Raw genomic sequence first — 19622 nt, forward strand, 5'->3', positions numbered from 1 at the left:
CTCTATGACCGCGGGTTCAATCCCGGCCGGGGGTATGGTTTAAAGAAACAAAAGATGCAGATTTCTGTAGTTTATCAACATCTATTTAATGCAGATGTTGGTGGGTCATATCCTAACTTGGTAGCCATTGATGGACTCTATGCAGATTTTTCCGTAGAGAAAGTCAGTGACAATTTCTCAATTTGTAATCTATGCAAAAATATGCGTAATGGGCAGTGTTATGATGGCACTGCTATTGCGTCAAACTGTAGCAACGGTGTAGAGGCCAAAAGAGAAGCTCCACAAGCAATGTATGTATACAGTTTCCCTCACAGGTTAAACGTAACACTGGTGACCGAGTTCTTTGCTACACCCACAAGTTGAACAACTTTTTTTTCTGGATCAGTTGTACACATGTTTATGACAAAATAGAGCTCTACTCTTCAAAACATATATTAGAAATAGAGGTGTTATCAGACACACGATCGTCCTGGCAGGACTCTGTTTGTTCGTCTCTCAAATTATGATTACCAGACATCATGAAATCTTACATTACTCGTATGATATGAAGCGCAAGAGCCCTAAGTAATGTAGATGTGTCAGAGAACTGACAAGTTGATAAATTGTAACACTTGGGAATCTTTGCTGCGGAAGCCACAGTGGCTTTCACAGTAAAATATAGAGGAGAATGACTGAAGATCAAGAGTTTGAGGTAACCAGTCCCTTAGGCTGGAGTCGATGCAACCAGTCCATCAGTCTTGATAAGAATACAGCATATGCACGAAGAGGCTTATATACAGCAGACAGATGAGGTGAAGCAGCCGTAGGCGGTGTCGCCTTCGACAGATTCACAGGTGGAAGTCGGTCATGCCTATAGGTTAGGCAAGCGTGTCTAATTTATCAACTTGTCTCTGAACCATTTATCTGCATTCCTGTCAGACAAAGCAACATTTTTGGATCTTGATACAGGAAATTCTACTCTTACTTAACGGATAGGCATGATCTACTTCCACCTGAGGATTTGTCCAAGGTGACACCGTCTACAACTGCTTCACCTCATCTGTCTGCAGTATGTAAGCCCCTTCGCTCAAATACTCTATTCTTATCAAGACAAATTGCATTGGACACATGTGCAACATCTGGATATCTTTACTGTAGACGTTTCGCCATCCAGTGGCTTTATCAATACAGATTCTAGGACTTAATAGGAAGACAGTGTCTTAACTTTCATATTTGTCGGTATTTTATACCTTTCTTGCACAACAAATTGCATTGCCTCCAGGCTGAGGGACTGATTATCTCAAACTCTCTTTGATTTTCAGCCATTCTTCTCTGTATTCAACTGAGGAAGCCACCGTGTGGCGAAACGTTTCCACAGTAAAGATACCGAAGTGTTTCACATGTGTCTAATTTATCGGCCTTATGCAATGTCATCGATATGTCATTCTTAGTCGCGCATACAAAGAAATTTCCTGCAAATCACAAAGTTATTGTCTGACAACCTTCAGTCCCGTCAGCTCGCCCTGTCTTTTTGTTGCTGATCCTGTTAGTCAATCCTGTATGAAATTCAGGAAAAACGCTTTGAAAATTCATGAAAGAGCACCTGCCAAGCCGCAGTGCATTTATGTGGAACAGCTGGCATTGATGTACAGCAAGAAAAAACTGCAATAATGATCCCAACCACGTCCTTTACTGAACGTTATTTACTAACAACATGCAAGCTGAAAATATCTCTAGAAAATCACTGCTTCTCATAGATTCTGTACACATGCCTACTTTTACTTTCATAGAGACGATAAACAAGAAATTAAACAGGTAATTTTTCAAACAACTCGTGTCATACTACAAGGATCTTCAGTGAATCTTCAAAATGCTTCATTTCTTAAGTAATCATGTATTTTGGAGAGGAAAATTTCAGTACTGAGATTCATCATGACAAAAAAACCACTCATACTGTCACTACTTCAGGTGAATCTGCATAAGCCGGTGTGCACCAGAGTGGCTTTGCCAAGTTACCTCTGCAGCACGTGAACGTTGTTTTTCCTGCGTACGACTGAGAAATCTTACTTCAGGAGCAACAGCAGTGATAGCAGATCAAATCAGCATGCAGCTATATATATAATTTCGAAAATACCTGAGCCTAAATGTTGAAGGTATTATTAATGCTTGTGTTTCCGCCCACATCAACAGAAGAATCACACTGCTGGAATTTTACAGATACTCTGAGCCTTGAATTAGAGAGATGAATAATACATTATGCTCTTGCTATAATTACATTAATAAAACCAATGTGAATATCATTATTTTGGTGCATTACATATTAATTTAATGTCATATAATTATTCTTCCTAATCTCTGATGTGAACAAATGTTTTGGCGTTCTTATATAGAGTATGAATAAAAGGATCTCTAGAAACGTTGCTTTTCTATTGATCTGTAAGAAAAAAAAAACGTGCTTTCACTACAAATGCAGAGCTTCCCCAGCCCTTCCCTTACACCAAGACTGCCATCCCTTGGCCTCTTTGATACAGAAATACTGGAGCTGCTGTGTCTCGGTTTCACATTTGTCTTCCTAAAATATACATAACTCCACCTCACATGCCCGCCTCGAGCTTGATTCTCTGTCTCACGTTTATATTCCTACTTCACGTCTGTCTCCCTTTCTTTTCCTGCTTACAGAATCCACCGTGGTGCGTGACGTTAAACCTGCTGACCAAATATACAAGTCTTAGTAACTACATGTGGTATCTCTGTGAGGGATTCTACTTACACAAGCTCCTCGTCTCTGCCTTCGCTGAACAAAACAACCTTCTCATCTTCTATCTCATTGGCTGGGGTGAGTATGTGTTTTTGTCGTCTTATTGCCTAGGGTGAGTATGCGCTTTTGTCGTTTTATGAGCTGGAGTCAGAATGTGATTTTGTCTTCTGTTGAACTGATGTGTGTTCTTTCATCTTCTGATGGGCTAAATTAAATGTATTCTTGTCATTGGATGAGCTGAAATGAGTTTTTCCTGCCTCCTGATGGGCTGGAGTAGTGTGTTAACAATGGACATGAGTAAATACACTCTTGCCTTCTTATGAACTACAGTTAGTGTTTGTCTGTCTGCTAGTGGTCTGCGGGTTAGTGTACATCAGACTTTTGATGAACTGGTGAATGTGTAGTCTTACCTTCTGAACAGTTGAGATGATTCTGATTTCTGAATGACTATGGAGAATAACAACAAATATATATTAGCAAGAGTATTGTTCAGCACCCCAGTGAACGAACACAAATCCCAGAGAAGTGAAGTTTGATGCCAGGAAAGAAATTAGACAGCAACATAGAAGTCAGAGCACTGCCTAAATCAAAGTTATTTGTCAGCTGCATCAAAACATTTCACGAAAATCAAGCAACAAAATTGAAATGATCATTAAGACAACAACAAGATTATCATCATCATCAAAAACCCAGCAGGAGACTGTACAGTTTTTAAAAAATTAGTTACATCAGCAGTGTGCTGCTACCCTAGTCTATATGCCAGTTACACACTAACAGGAACAGCTGTTTCCATGAAATATTCCATCACGGAGGATGATAATTAGACATGTTATTGAAATTTGTCAGCTGCAAGACCTCAGCTGCAAGACCTCAGCTGGAAGACCTCAACTGGAAGACCTCAGCTGGAAGACCTCAGCTGGAAGGCCTCAGCTGTAAGACCTCAACTGGAAGACCTCAGTTGGAAGACATCATTAGGGTAAACCAGATACTGTCATGCATTTCAGCAAGGGTTCTTCAGCTAGGGAGCCTCAAAGATTTCATTCCAGCATAGTGATAGTTACTATCGCTTGGAAATTAGTATCTCTCAGGAGAGCCTATGTCAAACGCAAGAGAAAGATTATACATACGACACAGAAAGAAGATGGGCGGGGTAACAGGAAGATGGATGTCATACTTGTCTCCATATATAGCATATACATTTTAGTACTGTACAGTTATATAATATACATAGATGAGTATATAGCATTTATGAACATGAGAACGAAAACCTGTATAATATATATATATATATATATATATATATATATATATATATATATATATATATATATATATATATATATATATATATATATATATATATATATATATATGCAAAACAACCACTGTGAAAGAATAGAGAAGTTCCAGGCGATTTCGTGACTACTCACATTATCAAGGAACTATGGATAGTTATATAGAGCTATAAATAGTTCCTTGATAATGTGAGTAGTCACGAAAGCGCTTGGAATTTGTCTATTCTTTCACAGTGGTTGTTTTGAATATTCTAAAATCACCTGTTTACTTTGATCTTATTGCACACACACACACACACACACACACACACACATGTTAGGAAGTATTTCTTCAGCCACAGAGTAGTCAGTAAGTGGAATAGTTTGGGAAGCGATGTAGTGGAGGCAGGATCCATACATAGCTTTAAGCAGAGGTATGATAAAGCTCACGGCTCAGGGAGAGTGACTTAGTAGCGATCAGTGAAGAGGCGGGGCCAGGAGCTCGGACTCGACCCCCGCAACCTCAACTAGGTGAGTACAACTAGGTGAGTACACACACACACACACACATATATATATATATATATATATATATATATATATATATATATATATATATATATATATATATATATATATATATATATTATGCAAATATCGCAAACGAAGCAACACAAGATGCAAAACAACCACGCGGGGAGTAGAATGATAGCTCTAGGCCTTTCATGTTGCAATCAACACATCATCAGGAGCTTGCGAAATTGCAGAAAAAGAGGAGGTTTCCTCGCGAATACGTTCCCAGAGGACCGGGCTCACTGAAGTGAGAGAGGGAGAGAGGAGAAGGAACCGGAAGTGCTGTTGTGCCTATGGGCACTTCCGTACCTTCTCTCTTCCTCCGGTGAACGCGGGCCTCTGGGAACGTATTCGCGTAGAAACCATCCTCTTTTTCTGCAATTTTGCAAGCTCCTGATTTGTTAATTGGAACAAGAAAGGCCTAGAGCTATCATTCTACTCCCCCCGTGGTTGTTTTGTGTGTGTGTGTGTATACACATATATATATATACATATATATATATATATATATATATATATATATATATATATATATATATATTATATATATATACACACACACACACACAGAGAGAGAGAGAGAGAGAGAGAGAGAGAGAGAGAGAGAGAGAGAGAGAGAGAGAGAGAGAGAACAAGCCACATGTGGACGAGAATGTTTAGCTCAAGATCTTTTGCACTCTGTGTGTAGTCAGGAGCTATGCAATGTTCCGAGACTAGCAACAGATAGCAGAGAAAAAATTCTGAGGCATGGCAGAAGCGTACACCGCCAGGCCACGTCACACTGGAGTATAATCGGTGCCGGGCAATCCTCAGGAGAGCGTTTCCACATCAAAGTGTGGAGGCATTCACGACTCTGTATACCGGGTACTTTAGACCCATATTGGAGTATGGAGCACAGAATGGAACCCACACCTGGTCAAGCACGTTAGGAAATTATAGTAAATGCAAAGATTCGCAACATGATTAGTCCGGGATCTAGGAGGTATGTCCTACGAGGAGAGTTTAAGGGAACGCTGGCGACACTGGAGGAAAGGAGGGATAGCGAGGACAATAACGACTTATAAAATACTGAGAGGAGTTGGCATGGTGGACAGGAACAGAAAGTGTGAAAGGTTTGAAACAGCAACAAGGGACCAAAACTAGATGTTGAAAACTCAGATGAGTCAGAGGGATGATAGGAAGTATTTCTTCAGCTATAGTGTTTTCAGGAAGTGGAATAATCTGGAGAATGATGTGGTGAAGGAGGCAGGAGCCATACAAAGCTTGAAGAGGTACGATGAAGCTCTTGGAGCAGAGAGAGAGAGAGAGAGAGAGAGAGAGAGAGAGAGAGAGAGAGAGAGAGAGAGAGAGAGAGAGAGAGAGAGAGTGGACCTAGTAGTGATCAGCAAAGAGGTGGGGGCCAGGAGGTGAGAACCGACCCCTGCAATCACAAATACCTGGAGTATGCCTGGAGTGGGTTTCGGGGGTCAACGCCCCCGCGGCCCGGTCTGTGACCGGGCCTTATAGGTGAGTACTGTAACGTATTCAGAAGAAAATGACGCTAATATTATATTAATGTTATTATCGTTAATAGCTAAATATCATTCTGTATATCCCTAGCTAGGTATGTAGATAGTATGTGACCATTACATTATACTCTGTGTTCTCTTGCAGTTTTGATAAGCTACCCTCACTGCTACGTACACACTCATACACACACTCACACATACTAACACCCACACTCATACATACTAACACACACTCACATACTAACACACGCTCTTACACATACTAGCACACGCACTTACACAAACACACACACACACTCACACACACACACACACACACACACACACACACACACACACACACACACACACACACACACGATATTTAAGGAAGTATTCACAGTGGAGACGGGAAAGACTCTGGGAAGACAGAACAGAGGGGGACACCAAAAGGGAATAGACCAACAAGTGCTGGATGATATACACCCAACTGAGGAGGAGGTGAAGAAGCTGCTGAGTGACCTTGACGCCTCAAAGGCAATGGGACCAGACAACATCTCCCCGAAGGTCCTCAGAGAGGGAGCAGATATACTGTGTGTGCCATTAACCACAATCTTCAACACATCCCTTGAAACTGGGCAACTACTTGAGGTATGAAAGACTGCAAATGTAGTTCTCATTTTTAAAAAGGAGACAGAAAAGAGGCACTAAATTACAGACCAGTGTCACTGACGTGTATAGTAAGCTAAGTCATGGAGAAGAATATCAGGAGGAGAGTGGTGGAGCACCTGGAACGGAACAAGATTATAAACGGGAAGCAGCATGGATTCATGGAAGGCAAATCCTGTGCCACAAACCTTCTGGAGTTTTATGACAAAGTTACAGAAGACACGAGAGAGAGGGGTGGGTTGATTGCATTTTCTTGGACTGCAAGAAGGCCTTCGACACAGTTCCTCACAAGAGACTAGTGCAGAAACTAGAGGATCAGGAGCGTATAACAGGAAGGGCACTGCAATGGATCAGAGAATACCTGACAGGGAGGCAACAACGAGTCATGGTAAGGGATGAGGTATCACAGTGGGCACTTGTGACGAGCGGGGTCCCACAGGGGTCGGTCCTATGACCAGTGCTATTTTTGGTATATGTGAATGGCATGATGGAAGGGATAGACTCAGAGGTGTCCCTGATCGCAGATGATGTGAAGTTAATGAGGAGAATTAAATCAGATGAGGATTAGGCAGTACTTCAAAGAGACCTGGAAAGGCTGGACGCGTGGTCCAGCAATTGGCTTCTTGAATTCAACCCTGCCAAATGCAAAGTCGTGAAGATCGGAGAAGGGAAAGAAGACCGCAGGCAGTATAGGTTAGGTGGCCAAAGACCGCAAACCTCGCTCAAGGAGAAAGATCTTGGGGTGACCATAACACCGAGCATGTCTCTGGAGGCACACATGAACCAGATAACTGCTGCAGCATATGGGCGCCTGGCAAACCTGAGAATAGCGTTCCGATACCTTATAAGGAATCGTTCAAGACACTGTACACTGTGTACATCAGGCCCATACTGAAGTATGCAGCACCAGTTTGGAACCCACACCTGGTCAAGCACGTCAAGAAATTACAGAAAGTGCAAAGGTTTGCAACAAGCCTAGTTCCGGAGCTCAGAGGTATGTCCTACGAAGAAAGGTTGAGGGAAATCTGACTGACGACATTGGGGGACAGGAGGGTCAGGGGAGACATGATGACGACATACAAAATACTGCGTGGAATAGGTAAGGTGGACAGAGACAGGATGTTCCAGAGAGGGGACACAGGAACAAGGGGTCACAATTGGAAGCTGAAGACTCAGACAAGTCAGAGGGATGTTAGGAAGTATTTCTTCAGTCATAGAGTCGTCAGAAAGTGGAATAGCCTAGCAGGTGATGTTATGGAGGCAGGAACAATACATAGCTTTAAGACGAGGTATGACAAAGCTCAGGAAGCAGAGAGAGAGAGAGAGAGAGAGAGAGAGAGAGAGAGAGAGAGAGAGAGAGAGAGAGAGAGAGAGAGAGAGAGAGAGAGGACCTAGTAGCGATCAGTGAAGAGGTGGGGCCAGGAGCTGAGTCTCGACCCCTGCAACCACAATTAGATGAGTACAATTAGGTGAGTACACACACCAGCAAGACTGGACCTCGTGTTCACCCTGAGCAGTTCAGACATTGAGAACATCACATATGAGAGGTCCCTTGGAGCTAGTGATCACGTGGCTCTGAGCTTTGAATACATAGTAGAGTTACAAGTGGAGAGGGTAACAGTTGAAAGGGAAAAGCCAAACTATAAAAGGAGGGACTTCACAGGTATGAGGAACTTCATGCAGGAGGTTCAGTGGGAGAGAGAATTAATTGGTAGGAAAGACAGTAAATGAATTGAGGGAATACGTGACAACAAAATGCAAGGAAGCAGAGGAAAGGTTTCTTCCCAAGGGCAGCAGAAATAATGGGACGACCAGAACAAGCCCTTGGTTCACCCGAAGGTGTGGGGAGGCAAAAACTAAGTGCACTAGAAAATGGAAAAATTACAGGATGCAAAAGACCCAGGAAAATAATGAGATTAGTCGAAGAGCCAGAAACGAGTATGTACAATAAGGAGGGAGGCCCAACGACAGTACGAAAACAACATAGCATCGATAGTCAAGTCTGACCTGAAACTGCTGTATAGACCAGGTGATCAGGCTGAGGAAAGAAGGTGGGGAGCTCATAAGAGGTATCTGAGGAGCTCAACATGAGATTTAAAGAAGTATTTACAGTGGTGACAGGAAGTACTCTGGGAAGACAGCACAGAGGGGAACACCAACAAGGACTATACCAACAAGTGTTGGATGACATACACACAACCGAGGAGAAGGTGAAGAAGATGCAAATTGACCTTGATACCTCAAAGGCGATGGAACTGGACATCTCCCCGTGGGTCCTTAGAGGAGCAGAGATGTTTTGTGCGCCACTAACCACAATCTTCAACACATCCCTTGAAACTGGGGAACTACCCGAGGTATGGAAGACGGCAAACGTAGTTCCCATTTTTAAGAAAGGAGACAGAAACGCGGCATTAGACTATAGACCCGTGTCACTGACTTGTATAGTATATAAAGTCATGGAGAAGATTATCGGGAGGAGAGTGGTGGAGCACCTGGAATGGAGCAAGATTATAAACGACAACCAGCATGGATACATGGAAGGCAAATTCTGTGTTACTAAGCCACTGGAGTTTTATGAGAAGGTAACAGAAGTAAGACACGAGAGAGAGGGCTGGGTTGACTGCATTTTCTTGGACTGCAAGAAGACCTTCGAAACAGTTCCTCACAAGACATTAGTGTAGAAGCTTGAGGATCAGAAGTGTATATCAGGAAGGGCACTGCAATGGATCAAAGAATACCTGACAGGGAGGCAACAACGAGTCATGGTACGTGATGAGGTATCACAGTGGGAGCATGTGAAGAGCAGGGTCCCATAGGGGTCAGTCCTAGGACCAGTGCTATTTTTGGTATATGTGAATTACATGATGGAAGAGATAGACTCAGAAGTGTCCTTTTCAGCAGATGACGTGAAGTTAATGAGGAGAATTAAATCAGATGAGGATCAGGCAGGATTTCAAGGAGACCTGGACAGGCTGGAGACCTGGTCCAACAACTGGCTACTCGAATTTAACCTCGCCAAGTGCAAAGTCATGAAGACTGGAGAAGGGCAAAGAAGACCGCTGACAGAGTATAGGCTAGGTGGCCAACGACTGCAAACCTCGCTCAAGGAGAAAGATCTTGGGGTGAGTATAACACCGAGCACGTTTCTGGAAGCACACATCAACCAGATAACTGCTGCAGCATATGGGCTCCTGGCAAACATAAGAATAGCATTCTGATACCTTAGTAAGGAATCGTTCAAGACAGTGTACCTCGTGTACGTCAGGTCCATACTGGAGTATGCAGCACCAGTTTGGAACCCACACCAGGTCAAGCACGTCAATATATTAGAGAAAGTGCAAACGTTTGCAACATGGTTAGTTCCAGAGCTTAGGGGAATGTCCTACAAAGAAAGGTTAAGGGAAATCGGCCTGACGACACTGGAGGACAGGAGGGTTAGTGAAGACATGATACTGACATGCAAAATACTGTGTGTAATAGATAAGGTTGACAGAGACAGGATGTTCCAGAGAGGGGACACAGAAACAAGGGGTCACAAATGGAAGTTGAAGACTCAGATGAGTCAAAGGGATGTTAGGAAGTATTTCTTCAGTCACAGAATTATCAGGAAGTGGAATAGTCTAGCAAGTGATGTAGTGGAGGCAGGAACCATACATAGCTTTAAGATGAGGTATGATAAAGCTCATGAAGCAGGGAGAGAGATGGCCTAGTAGCAATCAGTGAAGAGGCGGGGCCAGGAGCTGAGTCTCGACCTCTGCAACCACAATTAGGTGAGAACAATTCGGTGAGTACACGTGTGCAATTACACACTGGCACTCACACACGTATGAAATCACAACACTAGGGCATACACACTCCCTTTCACACATGGTAACTAGCATATCACAAAAAGAAACATGGGATTCCAGAATGTAGGACGAACGAACTATGGGAATCAGGGCTCATGAAATATGAGTGGAAAAGAAGGCTAAACTAATTTAGCAATTCAATGGGAGAGAGGATGGCTGAAGAAAGTTAGAAGTGGGAATGAGCTGAGGCTGCACAGGCTGAGATACTGTGCCTAGAAGGAGAACTGATAATGATGAAGCAAGATATAGAGCTGAGGAACCAAAGGAACATGGCGATGAGAGCATAAATATCTGTGGACAGTGAAAATACTGAAGGAAGATGAGGAGGTAAGAAGTTCTTTGCAAAATTGCTATCAGGCAGCTAATGGTGTCAAGGAAATGGTAAGAGAAGGAATAATGAAGATGCTTAAATTAGACCTAGAGATACAAAAGGAAATGAAATGAGAAGAGGAGAGGGAAAGGTTAATAATTATTAATGGGTTTCAAGAGGCTGAAGGGAGGACATATGAATGCAGACGACAGAGGGAGAAAAAAAAAACTATTAAAAAAAAAAAAATTGAAAATAGCATCAAACCGAAGAGATGGGTATGACAGAGCTGAAAGGTTTTCAGAGAACAGGGGGATATTCAAACAAAAAAAAAAATCGCCAGTGAAATTGACATTTGTAACAAAAATGGTTCAAAACAGGATCTTGTAGCAGAAACCACAGTTAAAGAACTCAAAGTAATACCAGCAGAAGTACTTTGACTGCAAAAGAACATGAAAAGAATTAACGAAACTGAGAGAGGGGTACAAAGACGCAGGGGTACAAGGCAGGCATTGCCAGACTGGAAAGCTCAGACTTGGGAAGATCATCAAATACACCCATCTTCAGAATCCTCTCAACCACTACTACATCTACCACAATTAAGCACAATAACCCAAAACAAACCACAATCTGCACCCACATCCCTCACTTCCCACCAACACAAACACTACCTTCACAAATACCTCTCAAAGTATCCTACAGTGCTTCTTACTCCCTCAGGCCACACCAATCCCCCCACCACCTAGAATACAGTATTGGAAAATCTCTCTCTCTCTCTTCTCTCTTCCTCTATCTTGATGAGGAAACAAATAAGTGTGAGGAGTGGCATGGAATCACAGAGGCATCCACAGACATCATAGCAATCACAGAAACTAAAATCAAGGAAATAACAGATGTGATCCTTCTGCCTAGTTATCAGATCCTGAGGAAACAAAGAGACTGTAGGGGGAGGAGGAGTAGCTGTACTCATCAGCTACCAGTGGAATTTTGAGAATATGGGAGGAGTTGACTGAGAGGAAACAGGTGACTACCAAGATGGTGATACCAGTAATGTACAACCTGTCACAGAATAGAGAGACCAAGACAAGAGGTCTCTCTAGAAGGGACAACACAGTCAGGGCAAAATTACTAGTTATGGATGACTTCAACGACAAGGAGATCAACTGGGAAAACCTAGAACCACATAGGGAACCAGAGGCAGTACTGGAAAACCCCATACACCAAAATGTTAGGGACACAACCAGAGAGAGAGAGGAGAGGACGAATCAACAAGGCTAGACCTCGTATTTCCCTTGAGCAGTTGTGATACTGGAGATACTGCATAAGAAAGGATTTTCAGTGATTAGTTTCCAAAATATAGTAGTGATCAGTTTCGATAACATAGTAGTGATCAGTTGCGAAAACAGTGTTAACAGTGAAGATTTAAGCAGAACGAGATGGACGGGTGAAGCAAAACTTCGAAAGAGGGGACTATACATGCAACTTCCACATGAGGTGTAGTGGGAAAGAGAAATGAAGGGAAAGATAATAAATGAAACGACGCAACACATAGCCACAAAGTGGAGGGAAACAGAGAAGAAGTTCACACCAAAGGGAAACAGCAACAATGGGAAGATCAAAGTGTGAATGGTTCACTCAAAGGTGTAGAAAGACCAAAGAAAAGTGCATTAGAACATGGAAAATTATGATAAATTAGACACATGTGCAACTCTTGGGTATCTTTATTGAGGAAACGTTTCGCCACACAGTGGCTTCATCAGTCCATATGTTGGAGAAACTTGAAGAACAGGAGGAGAATGAGGTAATCAGTCCCTCAACCTTGAGTCGATGTGTTTCAGGAATCGAAAATCCTGTGTCACAAACCTACTGGAGTTCTACGACAAGTTAACAGATGTAAGACAAGAGAGAGAGAGAGAGAGAGAGAGAGAGAGAGAGGTGGGTAGACTGCATTTTCGTGGACTGTAGGAAGGCATCTGACACAGTTCTGCACAAGAGATTGGTGCTAAAGGTAGAGGAGCAGTTACCTGCAACAAAAAAGCACTGCAATGGATCAGGAAATAAGTAACAGAAAAGAAACAATGAATGATGTTGCCTAACGAAGTATCAGAGTGGGTGTACGTGCTGAGCGGAGCTCCACAAGGGTCAGTCCTAGTGCCCGTGCTGTTCTTTTATAAATGAATGACACGACGGAAGGGATAGATTCAGAGGTGTCCCTGTTTGCAGACAATGTGAAACTAATGCGGAGAAGTCTAGCGGACAACGACCAGGTAAAACTACAAAGAGATCTGGACACCTTGCAATCCTGATATGATCAATGGTTCTTGGAGTTTAACCCCATGAAGTGCAAAGTTATGAAGCTTGGGGAAAGATAAAGAAGACCACAGATCTTCACTCAAGGAAAAGGATCTTGGGGTGAGCACCACAAAGAACACATCCCCTGGGGCTCTCATCAGTCAAGTAACTGCTGCAGCATATGGGTGCCTGGGAAACCTAAGAACAGCATTTCGACATCTAAATAAGGAGTCATTCACGACACTGTTCATCGTGTACGTCAGGTCCATATTGGAATATGCAGCTTAGTGGTATGCCCTACGAGGACAGGTGCGGAAAACTCACCGTGATGACACTGAAGAAAAGGAAGAGATAAGGAAGACATGATAACGATGTATAAAATACTGAGAAGAGCTGATAAGGAGGGCAGGGACAGAATGTTGCAGAGAAGGGATACAGGAACAAGGGGGCATAGCTGGAAACTGATAACTCAGATGAGTTACAGGAATGCTAGCACAAGAATCGTCAGAAAGTGGATCACTCTGGAGAGTGGTGGCAGGATCCATGCATAGCTTTAAGAAGAGGTACGACAATGCTCTTAGAGCAAGGAGAGAGTGGAGCTAGTAGGAACCAGCATAGAGGCTGTGCCAAGAGCTGCAACTGGACCCCTGCATACACACACACATACACACACACACACACACACACACACACACACACACACACACACACACACACACACACACACACACACACACACACACACACACACACACACACACATACATGTACCAACACATAAGGAACACTACCAGAGGGAGAGGAGAGGATGAACCAGCGAGACTGGACCTAGTATTCACCTTGAGCAGTGCAGATATTGAGAACATTACATATGGAAGACCCCTTGGGGCCAGCGATCATGTGGTTTTAAGCTTCGAATACACAATAGAGTTACAAGTGAAGGGGGAAGCAGGAAGGGCCGGGCGAATGAAACCAAACTACAAGAAAAGGGACTAGGCGGGAATGAGGAACTTCCCGAACTGGGTTCAGTGGGAACTGGCAGGGAAGCCAGTGAACGAGATGATGGAATATGTAACAACAATATACAAGCTGAGGAGGGGTTTGTACCCAAGGGTAACATGAATAACGAAAAAGCCAGGATGAGCCATGGTTCACCCAAAGGAGCAGGGAGGCAAAAACCAAGTATGCCAGGGAATAGAAGAGGTATAGAAAGAAGGCAAAGGACCCAGGAGAATAAGGAGAGCAGTCGTAGAGCCAGAAATGAATATGCACAGGTAAAGGAGGCCCAACGACAATATGAAAACGACATAGCAACGAAAGCCAAATCTCACCCGAAGCTGTTATACGGCCACATCTGGAGGAAAACAACAGTCAAGGACCAGGTAATCAGGCTAAGGAAGGAAGGAGGAGAGACAACAAGAAACGACTGTGAAGTATGTGAGGAACTCAACATGAGATTCAAAGAAGTGTTCACAGACAGAAGGGACTCCAGAAAGACGGAGAGGTGGGGTACACCACCAAGTGTTGGATACAGTATGCACACCCGAGGAATAAGTGAAGAGGCTTCTGAGTGAGTTAGATACCTCAGAGGCAATGGGGCCGGATAACATCTCTTCCATTACCTGAGGTATAGAAGACATCAAATGTAGTCCCAATTTTTAAAAAAGGAGACAGACATGATGCACAAAACTATAGACCAGAGTCACTGATATGTATAGTATGTAAAGTCATGGAGAAGATTATCAGGAGAAGAGTGGTGGAACACCTAGAAAGGAAAGATCTCATCAACAGCAGCCAACATGGTTTCAGGGATGGAAGATCCTGTGTCACAAACCTGCTGGAGTTCTAAGACAGGGTGACAGCAGTAAGACAAGAGAGAGAGAGGGGTGGGTAAATTGCATTTTCTTGGACCGTAAGAAGGCGTTTGACACAGTTCCACACAAGAGATTAGTGCAAACCATGGAGGACCAGGCAGATGGAGTACAGTCTAGGCGGGCCAGAGACTACAAATCTCACTCAAGGAAAAAGGTCTTGGGGTGAGTATAACACCAGGCACATCTCCTGAGGCGCAAATCAACCAAATAACTGCTGCAGCATATGGGCGCCTAGCAAACCTCAGAACAGAATTCCGACATCTTAATAAGGAATCATTCAGGACCCTGTGCACTGTGTACGTTAGGCCCATATTGGAGTATGCGGCGCCAGTTTGGAACCCACACCTAGCCAAGCACGTAAAGAAACTAGAGAAAGTGCAAAGGTTTGCAACAAAACTAGTCCCAGAGCTAAGGGGTATGTCCTACGAGGAGAGGTTAAGGGAAATCAACCTGACGACACTGGAGGACAGGAGAGATAGGTGAGGACATGATAACGACATATAAAATACTGAGAGGAATTGACAGGGTGGACAAAGACAGGATGTTCCAGAGATGGGACACAACAACAAGGGGACACAGTTGGAAGTTAAGACACAGATGAATCACAGGGATGTTAGGAAGTATTTCTTCACTCACAGAGTAGTCAGGAAGTGGAATAGTTTGGGAAGCGATGTAGTGGAGGCAGGATCCATACACAGCTTTAAGCAGAGGTATGATAAAGCTCATGGTTCACGGAGAGTGACCCAGTAGCGACCAGTGAAGAGGCGGGGCCAGGAGCTATGAATCGAGCCCTGCAACCACAACTAGGTGAGTACACAAACACACACACAGGACATGAAATGAAGAAGGGAAATAATGGTGAGGTAGAGGGAATAACTGATCGAATCGACTAAACTCCGACAAGATCAAGAGGGAAGATCAGGGGAGAAGATAAAATGATAAAAAAACTCGGTCTCCAGAATTACAGATACTTGGGTCACCCTCTACCTAACCTTCAGCATCTGTACATTATGTTCCTCTCCTACTTGCCAAACAAATGCAAATGCTGAATGCCAAACACATGCTACCTTCCTCCCGACTTCATCTTATTCCTCGTAGTACAAGGATCCGCCACCTCACCTTCATGTTTTTTTTTATTAATGGTACTTGCCTGGATCATGTTTTCACTTCTATGAATCTCAAGTTCCAGAGTCACTGTTCAAAATCCATGATTCTCCTGCAATCTTCCCAGGATATTTTAATTAGTTCGCTCGTTTTTTTTACCGGTTAATGCTTTTGTTATTGAAATTGAAGCGCTACTGCACCATTACGTATTATTAATGGTTATGCTGGCATATTGGTGCGCTGAAAGTCGTATCTGTTAGACTGGATATTACACTTATGTAGATTATTTAAACATTTCTCACATGGGGTGATGAATACTGAACTAAGCTGCTGGTATTTCTGTCTGATGATGTCGTTGATAGTAAAGTTCATGGTGGTTATAGGGACTTTGTTGTTATAAGTTCCGGCGTTGCTGAACTTTTCAAGTTTTGGGGCTGTAATGTTCAATACGTGGGAAGTACCTCACGTAAATTTACGTTTATTCCTCATCGGCCTTCATTTTTATAACAGAAAAGTGAACACATAATGCAAGGGTGTAAATCCTTGATAATCTGAGAAATCACGAAAGCGCTTGGAATTTCACTATTTTTTTAGTGGTTGTTCCGCATATTGACATATCACCTATTTACTGTAATCTTACAGTGATATATTTTATTCATTTATGTTAATGTAAAAATCAACAATTTTGCACCAAAAAAAATTAGAAAACCTTATCATAACAATAGCAATTTATTTTAGCCTAATTCAACTAAATATATTTTAGATAAGTTTACAATAATTTAATAAACAAATAATAGACAAACACAATGAAATATATTTTTTCCTTAATTCGGAATGATTTTTGCGAAAGTTTTGCATACACAAATTTTCGCTTGCCTTATTCAGCAAGAAGAGTGTTGATATTTAAGCTAAACTCGTAAGTTTTACCTATTCAGCACGACATATATATGTCGCTGCAGCATAGTAGTAGAATGACGAGGCAAAGAGAGTGGATAGGAAGAAAAGGTAAGGGTACAGAGATATTTATAAAGCAGAATTGATATAAGGAGGGTGGAGTATATGGATAATAAAAGACAGATTATGTGAATGTTTAAGGAATTTAAAAGAAAGACCAAATGAGAGAGTGGATAAGGTTGTGCAAAACATGTTGCTGAGAATAAGAAAAAGTCTTTCATTGAGATTAATAGAATGAGAAAGCCTGTTGAGCGAATGGATTTGACAGTTATAAATGGATGAGAGTAGTTACCAGATTGGAAGTGGGATGCATTGTGAATGTAGCAAAAATATTTTGAGCTGTTAAATGTTGGTGAAGAATGGGAGCCAGGAAATTTATGCATTGGCCAGGGAGGTACAACATCTTTTAGGAGTGAGGAAGAACCAGCTGTGAGAGTGGAGAAGGTCCCTGAGGCAGCATCGTAAAATTTAACTAAGTAAAGCTGATGGGATTGATAGGAAAAGACAGAAGTGTTGAAAGTAAGTGGGAATATAGTTATGGAATGATTGAAACTTTTTCTCAATAAATGTACAAAAGAGTCGAAGTACCAAGGGACTGGCAGAGAGAGTGACTAGTTCTTCTGTATAAAGGAAAGGGGGACAAAAGAGACTGTAAGAATTTAAAGGAGATAAGCTTGTTGAGTATACGTGTTAAAGTGTATGGAAGAGTTACTTTTTAAAGAATTAATGGTAAAATGAAGAGTCGGATTGCAGATGAACATAAAGATTTTTAGGATGGGAAGGGGTGTGTAGACCAAGTCTTTACAGTGCAGCATATAAGTTACCGATATTTAGACAATGGTAAGGAAGTGTTTGCTGCATTTATAGATTTGGGAAAAGCATAGGTTGGACAGAGGAGTAATGTGACAGATGTTGCAAGTGTATAGAATAGGCGATAGGTTACTGAAAGCAATCAGAAGTTTTTATGAAGGTAGTGAGGCTCAAGTTAGAGTATGAAAGAGAATGAAGTGAATGCTAGTGTCTTGGGTCGAGGTGTGAGATTGAAATGAGCAAAATCTAACACAAAATTGGAATAACAAAAAAAGGCACAGTACCGTGACTTTGTAAATGGTCCAAGTCGGACCGAAACGTCGTCGTAAGCTCCTCTCTTCTATGTGCGGGTTATTTGTGTACAAAATGAGAGTTGTCACAGTTTCTTCTTGCCGATGACGATGTGATTTTGGAAGATTCTGAGGAGAATTTGCAAAGGTTGGTGGACGAACTTTGGAGGGTATGTAAAAGAGGGAAATTGACAGTAAATATAGGAAAGACCAAGGTGATAATGGTAACAAAAAATATGTATTTAAGGACTGGATATCAGAGTGGAAGGAGGGTGTATGGAGGAAGTGAAAGTGTTCAGATATTTGGGAGTGGATGTCTCATCGGATGGGTTTGTGAAAGATGAGAAAAGCCGTAATATTGATGAGGGGTAAAAAGTAAAAGGAGAATTGAGGCATCTGTGAAAATCAAGAACGTTGTCCATGGAGGCAAAAAGGGTCAGGGTATGAATATAGTGGTACCAATGCTCTTATATTGGCGTGAATAATAGGTTGTAAATGTTGCAGCAAGGAGGCGGCTAGAGGCAGTGGAGAAGTCGTGTCTGAGGGCAGTGTGGTTTAAATATTATGCAGAGAATTTCGTAACTTAGGCTGAAGAGAGGTTGTTGAGGTGGTTTAGACACCTACAGAAGATCGATCAAAATAGGATGACTTACAGGTGTATAAATCTGCACTGGAGGGTAGGCGGGGCAGGGGGCGCAATAGGATAGGTTGGAAGGAAGGGGTACAGGAGTTTTTCATATGCGAGGGACCTGGGCATCTAACAGGCATGTATGAGCGTATTATATAGGAGTGGAGGCATGTAGTTTTTATGGCTTGACGAGATGTTGTAATGTAAGCAAGGTGATATTCATGAAGGGAAATCGGTTACCCAGTTATGAGTCCTGGAGGTGGGAGGTACAGCGCCTCCACTCTGAAGGAGGGATAGAGATATTTGCAGTATGGAGAGACATCCAAATTGTAGTATCGGCACGCCTCTGGCGCGATAGTGATAACGTGAGTGATGGTGACGGTATTTCGTTTTTATTTAATGACTACCTGGGTAGGAGACGGCCGGGGTGTTAAAAAAAATCTCACGGGCATTCCAATTTGCACTGAATTCAATTTAATCAATTAAAGAATACTTAAGAATAATGTAGATAGATGGCACCACCAGGGAGTCTAGTGTAGTAGATAGATCCTTGAGAGGTGCCTAAGTTTTCCTGTCACCAAGTATCATGTTGCGGAGGTCTCAGCGAAGCTCAGACCTCTGCAACACAATTGTCCTCAAAGATTTGTTAAGTTATATCATGAATTAAGGAAAGATCCTGGACTTCACCTTACGAAAACAGATAACGCAAATGCCATAGTAATTATGTACAATGTAGATTATAGTGGAAAAATAACATATTAGAAGACAGAGGAAC

General features: G+C 42.4%; 1 protein-coding gene across 1 annotated transcript in view; it reads left to right on the forward strand.

Moving 5' to 3' along the window:
- Positions 1-19622, forward strand: part of LOC128698149 (uncharacterized) — a 428958-nt gene that overhangs the window by 326024 nt on the left and 83312 nt on the right. The window contains exon 8 of the mRNA XM_070098535.1: positions 2659-2815. Coding sequence (XP_069954636.1) covers positions 2659-2815 — 157 coding nt within the window. The remainder of the gene's footprint in view (positions 1-2658; positions 2816-19622) is intronic.

This window comes from Cherax quadricarinatus, chromosome 63 (assembly GCF_038502225.1).
Source record: "Cherax quadricarinatus isolate ZL_2023a chromosome 63, ASM3850222v1, whole genome shotgun sequence".
In the NCBI taxonomy this organism is placed as follows: domain Eukaryota; kingdom Metazoa; phylum Arthropoda; class Malacostraca; order Decapoda; family Parastacidae; genus Cherax; species Cherax quadricarinatus.